Source organism: Nicotiana tabacum, chromosome 10 (genome assembly GCF_000715075.1).
Source record: "Nicotiana tabacum cultivar K326 chromosome 10, ASM71507v2, whole genome shotgun sequence".
Classification (NCBI taxonomy): Eukaryota; Viridiplantae; Streptophyta; class Magnoliopsida; order Solanales; family Solanaceae; genus Nicotiana; species Nicotiana tabacum.
Window position 1 is genome coordinate 24389321 of NC_134089.1, and position 15157 is coordinate 24404477.

At 34.2% G+C, this 15157-nt stretch overlaps 1 protein-coding gene and 1 non-coding gene across 2 annotated transcripts; both read left to right on the plus strand.

The window, feature by feature from the left end:
- Positions 1-601: 601 nt before the first annotated feature.
- LOC107826708 (uncharacterized) lies at positions 602-6142 on the plus strand. The gene is made up of 5 exons (XM_075223677.1): positions 602-856; positions 2161-2372; positions 3280-3452; positions 3500-4937; positions 5072-6142. Exons 2-5 carry the CDS (start codon positions 2216-2218, stop codon positions 5638-5640), a joined length of 2337 nt encoding a protein of 778 aa, XP_075079778.1. The 5' UTR covers positions 602-856; positions 2161-2215; the 3' UTR covers positions 5641-6142.
- Positions 6143-8316: 2174 nt separating this feature from the next.
- On the plus strand, positions 8317-8389 carry TRNAK-CUU (transfer RNA lysine (anticodon CUU)). Its single transcript has one exon. It is a non-coding gene; the product is annotated as a tRNA-Lys (tRNA).
- The last annotated feature ends 6768 nt before the right edge of the window (positions 8390-15157 follow it).

The following is a 15157-nucleotide window of genomic DNA, read 5'->3' on the forward strand; positions in this document are numbered from 1 at the left end:
GTATTCAAATTGATTATGAATTTAAGTTGGCATTCTAGTGAGCCGCAAAGGAAGAAGCTATAGGTTGAACAAAATCTAAGTTAAATATATGTGTTATCGAATATATTTTTATACAATATTTTATTTTATTTTATTTTAGAATTTCTCCTATCAGTATTCGCATTATATGTATGAAAATTTCTATATGGCAGAATTTCTTCCTTTATTGATATATCAAAATACAATCAACATTAATTTTTTTTAAGAACTCATACTTTTTAATTTTATTTTTTTTAACTATAATACATTATTTAATAATATTCTTTTAATTGTATGCTCATTGATATATATACACACGCAAAGAGCATTGTGAAATGTCATTCGCATTTTTAAATTAAAAAAATTATATAATTTTAGAAAAAATTATATTATCGAGATAAAATACATGCGCAACACGTATATCGGTTGGCAGATATATATAAGAAGCATTGAAGCGATATATATAAGTCTAGCAAAACAATAAATAAGAAATGCTCACATGAAAAGATATATATAAAGAGAGAATTGAGAAAGAAACGGAAAACGGTTGGCAGATAAATGGCGCCAAAAGTAAAGAAAGAAAATTCTTTTCTCTCCCCATTCTATTCCATCCATTTCTTCTTCTTCCTCCTTCACTTTCTCTTTTTCTTCCCTCTGCAAATTTCAACCTTTTTACCATGTCTGTGAAGCTCCATATTCCCTCTACATAATATACTTAGGGTACTATGACGATAATGTGCTAACCTTAGTGTTGGAATTTCCTAATGTACATTAATGATAATGTTACCCTTAGAATTCCCTTAACACATGTCAGAGACGAATCCAGAATCTAAAATTCGTAAGTATATCATTTAATTAATATTTGCTTCTAAAATTTTTTTCACCTTTTCTGTTTTTATCTTTATTGCATGGACATCAAGTGTTTTTTTTTTTTTTTTTGTTTAATCATCTGGTATCTAAAACCCACCAGCTCGACTAATTTGGATTCGTGCTGCGTAGAACTAGTTAAGAGAAAAGTGCTTCCTTTCAGGAATTTCTCCATTCCCAGGCTCAAATGGGAGGTCTCCGGTAAAGATATCAGAGGCGGGCCCAAAATTCGATAGTCACGGGGACACCATTATATTCAATATTAATTTATCACTACTCATAGAGATTGGTACGGGGGCATTGTTAATATTTGACTATTTTTTGAAAGTTTTTATCGAATTTTTCGGGTGCCGGTGACCCTCTGCCTACAATGTAGGTTCGCCTACCATTTTGATGCATTTTGTTGAGATGCACATACGATGAAATTTAGAGGTGAAACTCATTTTACAGATCTTACTATATGATAATTGCATGGGAGTTGTATGAAATGGGAAAAGTTTGGTCAAAATTTGATGCCATGTTACCCTAAATATGAATTGGAAAATTTAAAGATGCAATTCATTTTATAGATCTTGCTCCATGTATTTGTATGGTATGGGGGTTTCGTGTAAAGGAAAGTGTTTGAATGAATCTCATGTGATTTTACCCTTGAATATATATCTTTGATTTTAACAAAGGCAATTCACTATTTGCTGCTATTCATTTCTTTTCCTTTTGCCACTTCTCTTTTTCTTTCTAAGTTTTTACATTGATGCATCATGAATTCATATTTGAAATGGGGAATTTCTTTTCGTAAAAAAGGTCCATTATTTAGTTAATTTTCTTAGAAATGGAGTCTTGGAGCAACGGTAAAGCTAACTCCATGCAGCCACCAAAGGATGTGGTGCAGCTGATGGGACTACTCTTCCCTTAATTAGAGGTTTCGAGTTCGAGCCATGGGTATGGAAAAATCCGTGGTATGGCGCGCTACCCCCCAATTGGGGCCCTACCTGGCGCGAATCCGGATGTAGTCGGGCTCCAATGTGGGTACCGGACACCGGGTGGAAAACCAAAAAAAAAAAAAGTTGTCTCCATGTGACCTATAGGTCACGTGTTCGAACTATGAAAGCAGCCACTAAAACTTGCATTAGGGTAGGCTGGCTACATCACACCCTTAGGGTGCGGCCCTTCTCCAGAACCAGCGTCAACGTGGAATACTTTGTGCACTGGCTGCATTTTTTTTCTTTTGGTTGATCTATTGGTTTTGGCTAAATTGGCTTCTTATATGTGGTTCAGGTATTGGAAGCAGGAAGATTATAATTTGATTAAGTAGTAAACAAGATTTTACTATATGGGAAAGAGCTTGAAACATCAAGATCCTAGTATTAGTCCAGAAAATCCTAAGGGATGCATGTGGGGAATACTTCACAATTTGAATCACAACCGATGGCAACAAGTCAGGAAACACCTTCCACATAAAAGGCAGGGCTGTGGAAAGCAGATTGCTGGTAAGAAAGAAATAAAGAAACCAAAAATAAATTAATTTTTCATAATATAGTTTTCCAGTTCTACATTATGATAATTAATCTCTTAAGCATATCATGTTAGTTGCTCAGTTTATTGTCTTTATTACTAAAGCTTTTCAGCTAAAAGGAGAGTTGGTTTGTGTACAACTACTATAGGTTTAATGTTGGATTGAATAACTATTAGGGATCGTTTGGTTTGATGTATATTTAGCAAGAAATAATTATGGTACAAAGTGCAATTAAGAAAATAAAAAGGAGCCCATTTATTGTTGCCGATATAAAGGCTGCTTTGTACGACGATGTTCATGCTCCTTGCGCAGTAGGGTTCTTAGTGATTAAGACGGGTGAAGATCTTGCTTCCAAGTCTGAATACTATATTGAAACATATTTAAGTGAAGATAACAATTTCTCAATATTAGATTTCCAAAAAAGTTGTACTAATAGTTATAAAATGTTTGGTTTACTTTTCTATTCATGTATGGTTAATCCTTGTATAAAGTTATACACCAAATTTGTTATAACTTTATACCACTATCAACATTAGAATAACTAATTTATGTGTAACTTGTACATGGATAAGCATTAAAAGGACGAAACTATCCTTGTCTTTTTTTCTAGAAGCCTTAAGTGAAGCATCCAAGGGTATAATTGAAACTCACTGTCTACATCACACTCCTTAGAGTGAAGCCCTTCTCCCGAACCTACGTGAATGGGATGCCTTGTGCACCGGGCTGCCCTTTTATTAAACGATATCTTGCATATCCAATTTTTGTGAACCAAACGCCCAACAGGAAATAATTTGTGCATTGCTATTCCTGCATTATAATCCAAGTATAACTTGTTTCCGAACCATACGAAGTTCCTGCATTAACTATTTTCTCTTTTCCAGTGGTTGAAGATGTAGGGGATAATGCAACAACTACTGATTCTGGTGATATGCAAGAAAGAGTAGAAGGCAGATTGGAGAATTCCTCTGTAAGCTTACAAGATAGTATGAGTGAACTTGCTAACAGCTTTTGTATTTTTCTGCTGTTGTTCTTTTCTAACTTCTTGCTACATTATGTACATTTGTGCACTAACTGACTATGTCATCAACCATAACATTTCAGATTGTAGTGAAAACTATAGAACCAGCTCAAGTGTCCAAAAGTTCAATGTTATCTCGGATAAGATCTTTGATTACTGAAGAGACAACTAAGAAAAAGGGTAGGCATCGCAGAAGCTCATCGTGTCCTATACAGCTCGAACGAACTAATTCTATTCATCATCTAGATCTTGCTGATCTACAATCTTCTCATGAAATTCCCTTAAGTGACAAGACTTTGGAGAAGGAGAATTATTCTGTTGCCAGTCTATTAGACCCTCCGACAAAAAAGACACGCGAGCCTATTGAATCAGAAAACATGAGAAAGGACTTATCTTCACTGCAGCTACATAGCACTCAGGCTTCCAAATCAAGGTTTGACTTTATCAAGTCGGTTTCGTTTCCTTCACGTGGATCACGGGGAAGAAGATCTGCTAGGTCAAGGAATCATAAGAACAAGTTGGAATGTGACTATCATGCAAAAGGGGAAAATGAGTCCGGTTTTGCAGAACAATTGAATAGCCATTCAGTGACATCAACAGATTTGAGTAGCGAAGATGATGATGTTGGACAACATGTGGTGAAAAGACTTGAATCATTTAACAACGTCTCTCCACGTTCACCTCATGCAGAAAAGAAACATCACGAGAGTAAACTCATCCTCGATCGTTTTAAGAATCTACGGAGAAAAATAAGGCACGCAATTAAGGAGAGTAGAAAGGACAGGCGAATTATCATGGATGCTGTCCTTCATAAGGTTCCACACGGTCGTGGATCATCCAAAAAGGGAAACAATATAGTTGAGGAGAAAACTACAGATAGACATGTGAAATACTTCCCGGGAAGTACTTGTACTCATTGCAGTTCTCCGTTTAGCAAGAGTGAAATGAAATATTTTAGGAGAACATCATCTGTCAATGAATCATTGGACAGATATAATCAATTACTTGACACCTGCTTCTATAGGGAAGAAAAACAGAATTTTTTTGATAGGTCGAGTTTTAGAGCATCTCGATCACCTTCACCAGCTAGAAGTAGAAGCCCTATAGGCAGCCTAGAGAGAATTCTTTCTATGCCTGATCTCAGGTATTACTCTTCTTTCAAATTTGACGACTCTCCTGAACCCGGTTACTCATCATATAAACTAGCTAGAGCTGCATCGAGCAACAACATAAGTGTCGGAAGTACCAAGTCCAACGAACAGAAGTCCTTCAATATCCCTTTAGGTTCAGAAAACCAAACTGAAGAAGGTTACTATTCGGATTCCAAGAGTACAATTTTTCTTGATGTCAATGAGACGTTTGATGATTTTGGTGGCTTAAAGACAGACGAGACCTCTTCCTCGGTTGAAAATGTTAATGGAGTCACTTCATCTCTTAATTCAACATTAGATAAATCAATTCCTCTTCCGGATATTATTTTTCAGAATGCTACTAGCCCAGCTAATCTCTCAGCATCTCAAGGTATCTTATCCGAAACAATCTCTACATTCTTCTTTATATTTTCCATTTTTTTTGAGCCATCAATGTATAATTTACCCTGCTTAGTCATTGGCTAACAAACATTATAATGTTGATTGTTGACTAATATTCTACAGGTGCAGAAGAGGATACAGTGAACACCGATAAAAAAGGAATTTCAGCTAGTGAACTAAACAGAATTCATTTGCAAATTCAGGTTGATAAGAGATATAAACCTGAATTCAATTATGTAAAAGATGTACTAGAACTATCTGGCTTCAGTGGAAATGATCAGTTTCTAGGAAAGTGGCATTCTACTGACCATCCAGTGAATCCGTCAGTATTTGAGGAATTGGAAATTTGTGCTGATATGTCATGTGATCAACTGCTTTTGTTTGATTTAGTCAATGAGGTCTTGTTACAAATCTACGAGAGATCATGTTCCTATTGGCCAAAGTCGTTAACATGTCGTTCTTTTATCCATACAATGCCTGTTGGTTACCATGTCCTTGGGGAGGTTTGGACTGATATAAACTCGTGTCTCGAATCTGAAATGAAGATTGATCAACCAATTGATGATGCTGTTAGTCGCGATCTAGCAAAAGATGAAACTTGGATGAACCTTCAGTTTGATGCTGTGTGTGTTGGACTGGAGCTCGAGGATCTCATATTAGATGATCTTATAGAAGAACTGATTTTCATTTGACACATTCGGACATTGCTTGGTCAAATTAATGCTCTAGAATTATAGCCCATAATTTTTGGCTGTGGTACGGGAAGGAGAGGTGAGATCTACTCATTGATTTTATATTAGATGAGCAGTTAGACTATGATCGTTCCGAGCCATGGGCACATAGAGTGACACACTATACTCAAGAATGAATTGTTATGCGGTCACTAAACTCTTTCCTTTCTGCTCGCAGCCTATTCGGAGGATCATGTGTTTTTCTACACAGAAGGAATCTTGAGCACATATTTGTTCACAAAATTCTGAGACTGTACAGATTTTGGTAGATTAGGCAGTAAAGCTTGGGGATGTAGAATATTGTTGGGGCTTTTTGTCCTATAACAACAAAGACGACGACAACAACAGCATACCCAATATTTTTTTGTACTATAAGAAGCTGGAAAAAGCTTCTCCTAACAAAGCCAGCAGGGTTAATTTTCTGCCCTTCTAAAGAATTGACACATGTACTGTATGGCCTCATTTTCTACTAATATTTTCTAATTAAAGGATTACTATATGTTACTAGGAGAATTTGAACCGATTCCAAGAAGTTCTGACTCGGGCTTGCGAGCGCAAATTGGATTTTTGGGCCCTGTTACATAAAATATAGGTAAAAATAGCACGGTATAGCCAGTTTTGGGACTGGTCATTCAAAAATAGTCAGCGTTTACAAAGTCAATAAAAAATAGCCACTATTTTGCTGCAACAAAGACCGGTCCAGCATAATATACTGGAGTTCGGTGCACCTGTGTATGAACTCCAACATATTATGTTGGACCGGTATACTTTGCTGACTCCAGTATAATATACCGGAGACTGGAGCACCGATGCTCCAAACTCCAGTATATTATACTGGACAATTATACTTGCTGAAAATCCAGTATATTGTGCTGGAGTTCTAGTGTAGTTATGCTGGAACTCCATTATATTATGCTGGAGTTCAAGCATACTTCGGTATAATATGCTGGAGTTCAAGCATACTTATGCTGGAACTCCAGTATAATATACTGACGTATTTTCCGGGTTTTGAACAGTATTTTCGCTCAGATTTATCTTTACATGAAAAGTGGCTAAATTTTGATTACTTTTAAAATTGGGTTATTTTTGAACGGCCAGTTGTAAATCTGGCCCGTCCATAAAGCAGGTAAAGCAACTACCTTAGGCCTCATATTTGTGGAGATCCCTTTTTTTTTTACATTTAATAGGAAATATATAAATTTTAATTTTTTTTATGTGAATTTAAAAAAAAATTAATTTCTTTATTTAACAAATAAAGAGAAGAAGGATTTTTAACTGATTTGATTTCTGTCAAGGAAATTGCATTTGAAATTAATATTGAACCCGGATTTTATAATAAACATGTAGTATATAGGAAGAAATAATTTGAGGAGAATGTTAATAGTGAAATCTCAAAATCTCTCAAAGAGTCCTTTAGAGTTGATTACTTTTTATACATACTCCCTCATGTCCATAATAAATGACTTTTTAACCTTTGATGTGCCCCTTAAGAAAATACTGACACCTAGAACAAAAATATATTTTGACTGAATTATCCTTAATTAAAATTTATATGTTGTTAACTTGACACATTGAGATATATAAATAAGGGCAAATTTTGAAATAATAAAGTTAATTCCTTCTCGATTATATAAAAGGACACTTATTTTGGACCAAAATAAAAGCCGGAAAAGTCACTTATTATGGACCACAGAGAGTAGTAGACAAGGTTATTTTTTCACTTTAAAATAGATTTGAATAATTAGAGGCACATGAAAATATTTTTGGTTTTCTATTTAGCGGTAAAAGCTGAGATCACTAGATGATGGAAATTTGAAAAAATATTGTCTTCATCTTGAATGCTCCTTAAATCATAATAATTAACCCGACATTGATAGTTTAGATTTATTTTCTGAATTAAAAATATTAAGAAAAATAGTACAATTAGAAGATAACAATATAATTGATATACACAATCAAATAAAAGGATTTGATTATTTTCCAAAGGCCTATATTACTTATAAAATAATATTGATAACTCCTATTAACGTTGCTTCAGTGGAAAAAACTGTTTCAAAATTAAAATTGATAAAACCTTACTTAAGATCAACAACATTTCAAAGATATTAAATGAATTAGCTATATTATCAATTGAGAAAGACTTGTTAGGAGAAATTGATTATAAAAAATTAATAATAACTTTGCATCTAAAAAAAAAGTTTAAAAAATAGACTTCAAATAAAAATAAAATATTTTTTATTAATAAAAAAATTAAGGCCCCTCATAAAATTTGGTTTTAGGGCCACGAAATTGGTCGGGCTGCCCTGTACAGAGGAGAAGGGGAACCAATGGACATTAAGCTAGGTGAATCTTAGTAGTGAAGTAGGTTAGTTGCCTAAAATTTCACTTTGTTGTAAAACATATTTTCGCTATTCCCCTACTCCTATGTATAATAAATGGAAAAATGATGGGCATAAAGCCACTTATCCTAACTCATATATATCAACTTGAAAGACTTAGTGGTGGTTTTACCATCACTGAGCTGTTCCTGCATGGAGGAGGAGCATCTAACTTTTTCTGCTATTTCATAATGTCTTTAGTATAAACTGCACATTAGTCTTAGACTTTATTTATTATTCTTAAAACTTCACCAACAAGGCCCGTCTAGCTCAGTTGGTAGAGCGCAAGGCTCTTAACCTTGTGGTCGTGGGTTCGAGCCCCACGGTGGGCGTAGATCTTTTGTAAAATCCGTATCTCCTTTCTTTATTCTTTTTCTCTTTTAGCCTTGTCCTAACACTTTTGTTATTATGTATTGTGGCCTCTTCTTCTCAACTTATAGTGCTCTAAGGTCCTATATACAATAGCAATCAAACAACCCCCTTTATCTCTAGTTTTACATTTTTTGTACATAATGCTTCACTTTTTAAAGAAAAACAACCCCTTTATCTCTAGACTCTAGTTTATATTTTTTGCCTTCTCCACAATATTTTAGTTCTTCCCCTTTCCAATTAATGGATCAATAGTTACCTTCTTGCTTTCCGTCATGTGCTTATGGGCCATATGGCACCTAACAAACTAGAAATGAGAAAAAAGAAGGTATATTGCATATATAATTTCCTCTCTCTTCTTCGCCTTTCATTTCCTTGTAATTTAGCTCAAAAACCTCCCTCCCTTTCTAAAAGAAAAAAAAAAGAACATTGTTATCCCTCTTTATTCTTTCTCTTTCTCAGTCTAAAATACAAAGAAATGCACAACCCCACGTCTATATTCCCAGGAGAGTAGGCACCTTGTTTGAAGCGGTGACACCGCTTCATCGAAGTTTTTTTGTATTTTGTATGTATAAATAATAAATAAAATTAAAATATTGGGTATAAATATAAAAAATGACATCGCTTGCCATCACAGTAATTTATTCATTTATTTACTTTTCAAATATTAACACCGTTTACAAAAATTTCTGCGCACGTCACTGATATTCGCCTCCCCTCCCATGGCCAAACTACCTTTTGCCTAAGAGAAGGGTAGCAACTACCAACATATTGTTAGAAAAATTGAATGGCTATGGAGAATAAAAGGTTAGCTTAAGGCGTGTCAAGGACACTCTTTTTAAGGATATTTCGCCCACACCAAGATGAATAATATTAGTCATATCCCCAGGATTCAACAGGCTCTTCTAATATAACTAGGAGCAGAAACAACAAAAATTTATGAGAAGAAAACCAGCACCAAAAAAATAGGAAGAAAAGTTTTTAAACTTTTTGCACACACTTTAAAAGTTGAAAGCAGAATTATATATAGTCCAAACCAAAATAGACTCTCTGCTTCGAAACGTGCAAGCCATAATGGCTTTTCAAAGCAAAATGACTGTTACAAAAGAAACAGACGTTTTCATTTGAGAATTAAAATGTTTTGAAACATCAATACAATGACTAAATAGTCATTTACTAAATAGTCAGTTTACTATTGACTGAATAACGTCCAAAAAGCCATTAAGGCTTTAATAACAAAACGTAAAACTATTTAAGGCTACAAAATGTCAAACATTCAAATCTCATATATACATATAGGTATTCAAAATCAGTTTTAATATTTCAAAATTGTATTGTACAATCTGTTATAAATAATAAGAGTAATTTGTATAATAAAGAGCAATTAATATTATATCAAGGAATGAACATAGACATTAATTTAAATATTTCTTTTTGAGATATTAAAATATTATTTTTTCTATCACATATCTCCTTTATACTTCCTCATTTAACTACTACTTTTAGCTGATCCGCGACCAAAATGAAGTAACCTAAAAGCTTAAAGTCTTCAAATATCAATTTTTTTATCGGTAAATCCAAAATTAAGACGTTATGGATTCTAAATTAAGATAATTAATTTTGAAATTTATATCAAACTTTATTTATATTTACTTTTATACACATAATTCAACGTCAAAGCTTTTCACAGTTACTCTTTTGTAAGAAACGAGGAGAAATGATATTGTGACTTGAAAAGTTACTGTGTTATGAATTCCACTAACTAATGAAGTACACTTTACTTAATCACATGAATCAGCAGTACTAATAACTTGGTACTAAACTAAAATTTTGGTACTACCTTGAAAACATGTGAAGATGGTACCAAAAAAGCACTAACAAACAATAATTCATAGGTTTAAAATGTATTGATGAAATGATTGAAGAAAAGGCAAAAAGGAAAAGAAGATTTCACTTATGTAGGCCATGTTTAAAAGATTCGACATCCATAATCGACGTAGGAAGTGCATTTTTACCCCACACCATGATTGTAGATAAAAATTCCTTAAATTAAACTGGACACCATAAAGCCTTTTCTCTTTGATTTTACTTTAACTATTTGGTATTTAAAATTTACTGATCGAATAATTTAAATTTGCATAAGTAAAAAAAATTAAGTGGATAAAATTCTCAAAAAAAAAACATTTAAAAATACGAACATATATAATTAAAAACGGAATTTCAACCATCTCACTACGCCTCAATAATTTTCCATTTGATTTGATGTTGCATAAAATAAAAGGTCACTTGCCAAGGCTCAAAAGTTGAGATGTAGGACCCTTGCCAATTACCTTCCCATGTGGTGACAAATAAAGAAATCTCTTATCTTCCATTAATTCCTTTTTTCTTTTTCCTTCTTTTTCCATGTTTTAATTTGATATAATGGCGGATGAATAGCTTCGGATTGGCGTAACTGGTAAAGTCGTTGTTATGTGACCAGGAGGTCACGGGTTTAAGCCGTGAAAACAGTCTCTTGCAGAAATGCAAGGTAAGGCTGCGTACAATAGACCCTTATGGTCCAGCCCTTCCTCGGACCCCGCACATAGCGGAAGCTTAGTGCACCGGGCTGTCTTTTTTTTTATATATATAGTTTAAATTTTTGAAAAACATATTTTATCTAAATGTGCACCTATTATCACACAAAATAAAAGACTTTATAGTCATGAATTAGTCTATATATGGTATAGAATACAAATTAATGATTTGAGATTGGTAGCTCGCTACTACTATAAGATGGATCTAGAATTTAAATTTTATGGGTACGATTTCAGAATCCTATTATATTCTATTTAATTTACTAGATTTGAAATCTGTTATTATTAGTTTTTAATAAATTTTTCAACATACATATAGAATTTAATCTAAAGTTGCTGAGTTCAAATGAAACTGTAACTCCTTTACTAGATCCGCCCTAAAGAAAAGCCACTCTTCTTTTTTTTATGCTTTGCCGAATTTTTAAGAGAATTCTTTTCTTGTAAAGGGGAAAATCTTTCTATGGACCTTAGTAAAAGAGTGGTCTCTTGTTCATTCATGCTTTTGAAGGATAGATATTTGCTTCTATGCTACTTGCGTAGAGAATATTGAGCTCTTTATGGCCACTAAAATTATTCTAGCTTTGGAACACCACTATTAAATCTACAAAGGAAAAAAAGTTCAAAGTTGACTTCATGTCTCTGAATTATGAAATTTTTATCGACATAAAGAAATTGGTGTTAGTATACTGTATTTGGAAAATAAATCATATAAACAGGAACATAAATGAAATAGAAGTTAATTCGAGCCCACTGAATTCACAGTATTTCCTTAAGAAATTTAATCCCCTCCTAGTATCCAAGGTTATGGATTATTTCCTCCCAGGATAGAACGAATTACACACTGGTGTAGTGGTACTTCAAACTTTAGTGTTTCAGCGAACACAAAGTTCGATAGTAAATCACACTTACTGTTGTTTTCTTTTAAGTTAAAACAATGCAGAAGAAAGGAGGAGAACTCAGAAAATTGTATGGAAAATCTGAGAGAATAGACCATAATCGTATAGCCAATGTTGAGCTCAAAACTGAAGAGATGCAACTCTTCAGAATGGTTGTTTATGTAAAACGATCATAACATAAATGGCTATTTACGCAACAATAAACCGGGAATTGAAGAGGGAGGTTAATTTTCAGTTACAAAATCGAAAAACTGAAAAAGGGAAATAAAATGTTTAATATTTCTGTTGGATTTAATATTAATATTCCGTTGAATTTTTGTTAATATTTGCTATTAACAAATAAATTTGGTCCAAAAAATTAATCAGTCAATCGATCATTTGACCAAATCCAAATCTGAATCCGAAGTCGAGCCGAGCGAGCGAGCGACGATGACGGCGTGAGGCTTGCCTCCTTTTTCACTCTTTAAGAGCTACAAGATGAGCAATTGTATATATACCCATCAAAAATCTTTTCCTCTTCCAATATGGGACAATGCCCCTTTGTCAAGGGGAAAACTTAAATTTTCACTTAAAATTTTTATTTCCCTCCATTTTTCATTCACCCTCTTTTAAGCCTATCTAGCTTAAAATCACCTCAACAATCCCCCACATGAATGGGGAATGGTTATATCACGAAAATATGCATGAAAAACTGTGTGATTCGCAAGCAAGGATTAATTGCATCTGAATAAGTAGGTTTCCCTTTGAACTATCCGTAGTGAACTTATGTCGGATATACTCGGTCAATCGGTAGATTTGATATCTTTGAACCGTCGAACTTTGGTATATACCTAGACAACCATAAGTCACACAATCAACCATTAACCGTCTTTGGTTCTCATTGTTGTGTTCGTTTCAGTCATGAACACCGCCTGGTTTCATAAGTGCGTAGAGAACTGACCTGACAAAATTCTCCTTGAAGCGGCTAACACTTCACACTTACATAGGTGATTCCTAAACGTGTCATCCCGTAGATACACTATTCGATATACCCCGTAGCAAATTTAAAAATCATTAAAAAGCCTTAATACTTTATCCTTGGTACTTAACATTGTTTCATCACGAGAATGGACCTAAATTGTAGTTGACAATGTTGAACCGTCATTAATGACTTTGTTTGATCTCCTTGAACCTAGATCTTGGGATCTCCAGTCTTCTAGGTAGAGTTACAGTCACAATGACTTGTTCTTGGTCATAGTCCCGTTCTCCTCAATGATTTCTCAACTACCTCTCTAGTTAGGCCTTTTATAAGTGGATCCGACACATTATCACTTGACTTTACGTAGTCAATCGTGATAATTCTTCTAGAGAGTAATTGCCTAACGGTTTTATGTCTTCGTCGTATATGATGAGATTTACCGTTATACATAACGCTCTCAGCCCTTCCAATTGCAGTTTGACTATCGCAATGTATGCATATTGGTGCCAACAGTTTGGGCCAAAATGGAATATCTTCCAAGAAATTTCAGACCCATTTAGCTTCTTCACCGACTTTATCTAAGGCTATGAATTCAGCCTCCATTATGGAGCGGGCAATACAAGTTTGTTTGGACGACTTCCAAGATACCGCTCCTCCACCAATAGTGAATACATATCCACTTGTGGACTTAGAATCAGTTGAACCGGTGATCCAATTTGTATCACAATATCCGTCAATCACCGCAGGATATTTACTGTAGTGCAAAGCAAAGCCCTGGGTATGTTCTAAATATCCCAAAAGTCGTTTCATTGTCATCCAATGATATTGACCTGGATTGCTCGTGTATCGACTCAATTTACTTATAGCACTCTGGTCGTGTACAATTCATGATATATATTAAGCATCCCAACACACGAGCATAATCCAATTGTGATATGATTTGGCCTTTGTTCTTTGCCAATGCAAGATTCACGTCAATTGGAGTCTTTGCAACTTTAAATCCTAAGTGCTCGAATTTTTCAAGTACTGTCTTAATATAATGAGATTGTGACAATTCCAAACCTTGAGGAGTCTTATGGATCTTAATCCCCAAAATTAAATCACCAACTCCCAAGTCTTTCATATCAAACTTGCTAGTTAATATACGCTTAGTAGCATTTATGTTGGCAATGTCATTACTCATTATCAGCATATCATCCACATATAAGCCAACAATGACTATGTGATTTGGAATATTTTTAATGTACACATATTTATCACATTCATTTATCTTAAAACCATTTGACAACATTGTTTGGTCAAATTTCGCATGCCATTGTTTGGGTGCTTATTTTAGTCCGTAAAGGGATTTAACAAGTCTACATACCTTCTCTTTCTTTACTTGGAACCGCAAACCCTTCAGGTTGTTCCATGTAGATTTCTTCCTCCAAATCTCCATTCAAGAAGGCCGTCTTAACGTCTATTTGATGAATTTTAAGACCATACATTGCAGCTAATGCTACTAACATCCGTATGGGCGTAATTCTTGTAACTGGAGAGTATGTATCAAAGTAGTCAAGACCTTCTCGTTTTCTATACCCTTTGACTATAAGTCTTGTCTTAAATTATCAATAGTGCCATCATCTTTTATTTTTCTCTTAAAAATCCATTTAGAACCAAAAGGTTTATTTCCAGGAGGAAGATCAACTAATTCCCATGTATGGTTGTTCAATATGGATTCTATTTCACTATTGACTGCCTCTTTCCAAAATAATGATTCCAAAGAAGATATAGCTTCTATAAATGTTCGAGGCTCATTTTCTAATAAGAAAGTCACAAAATCTAGTCCAAATGAAGTAGACGTTCTTTGACGTTTACTACGTATTGGATCCTCCTAATTAAATGTACTTTGTTTTGTTTCTTCCCGAGGTCGTTTATATCCTTCACCAATCGACTCACATTCTTTTTTATATGGATATATATTTTCAAAGAACTCAGCATTGTCTGATTCTATAACCGTATTATTGTGAATGTAGGGATTTTTTTGATTTATGAACTAGAAATCGATATGCTTTACTGTTGGTCGCATATCCTATGAAAACACAATCAACGGTTTTCGGTCCTATTTTTACCCTTTTAGGTTTAGGAACTTGCACTTTTGCCAAACACTCCCACACTTTAAAATAATTTAAGTTGGGTTTCCTTCCTTTTCATTTTTCATATGGAATGGATTGTGTTTTGCTATAGGGTACTCAATTTAGTATATGGTTAGCCGTAAGAACAGCTTCCCCCCACAAGTTCTGTGGCAAACCAGAACTTATCAAC

What these genes read in the sequence shown, in the direction of transcription:
- LOC107826708 (XM_075223677.1), top strand. Translation starts at nt 2,216, where the DNA reads ATGGGAAAGAGCTTGAAACATCAAGATCCTAGTATTAGTCCAGAAAAT. An exon ending in CTGTGGAAAGCAGATTGCTG is followed by an intron (nt 2,373 to 3,279) that starts GTAAGAAAGAAA and finishes TCTCTTTTCCAG; the next exon opens with TGGTTGAAGATGTAGGGGAT. An exon ending in TAATCTCTCAGCATCTCAAG is followed by an intron (nt 4,938 to 5,071) that starts GTATCTTATCCG and finishes AATATTCTACAG; the next exon opens with GTGCAGAAGAGGATACAGTG.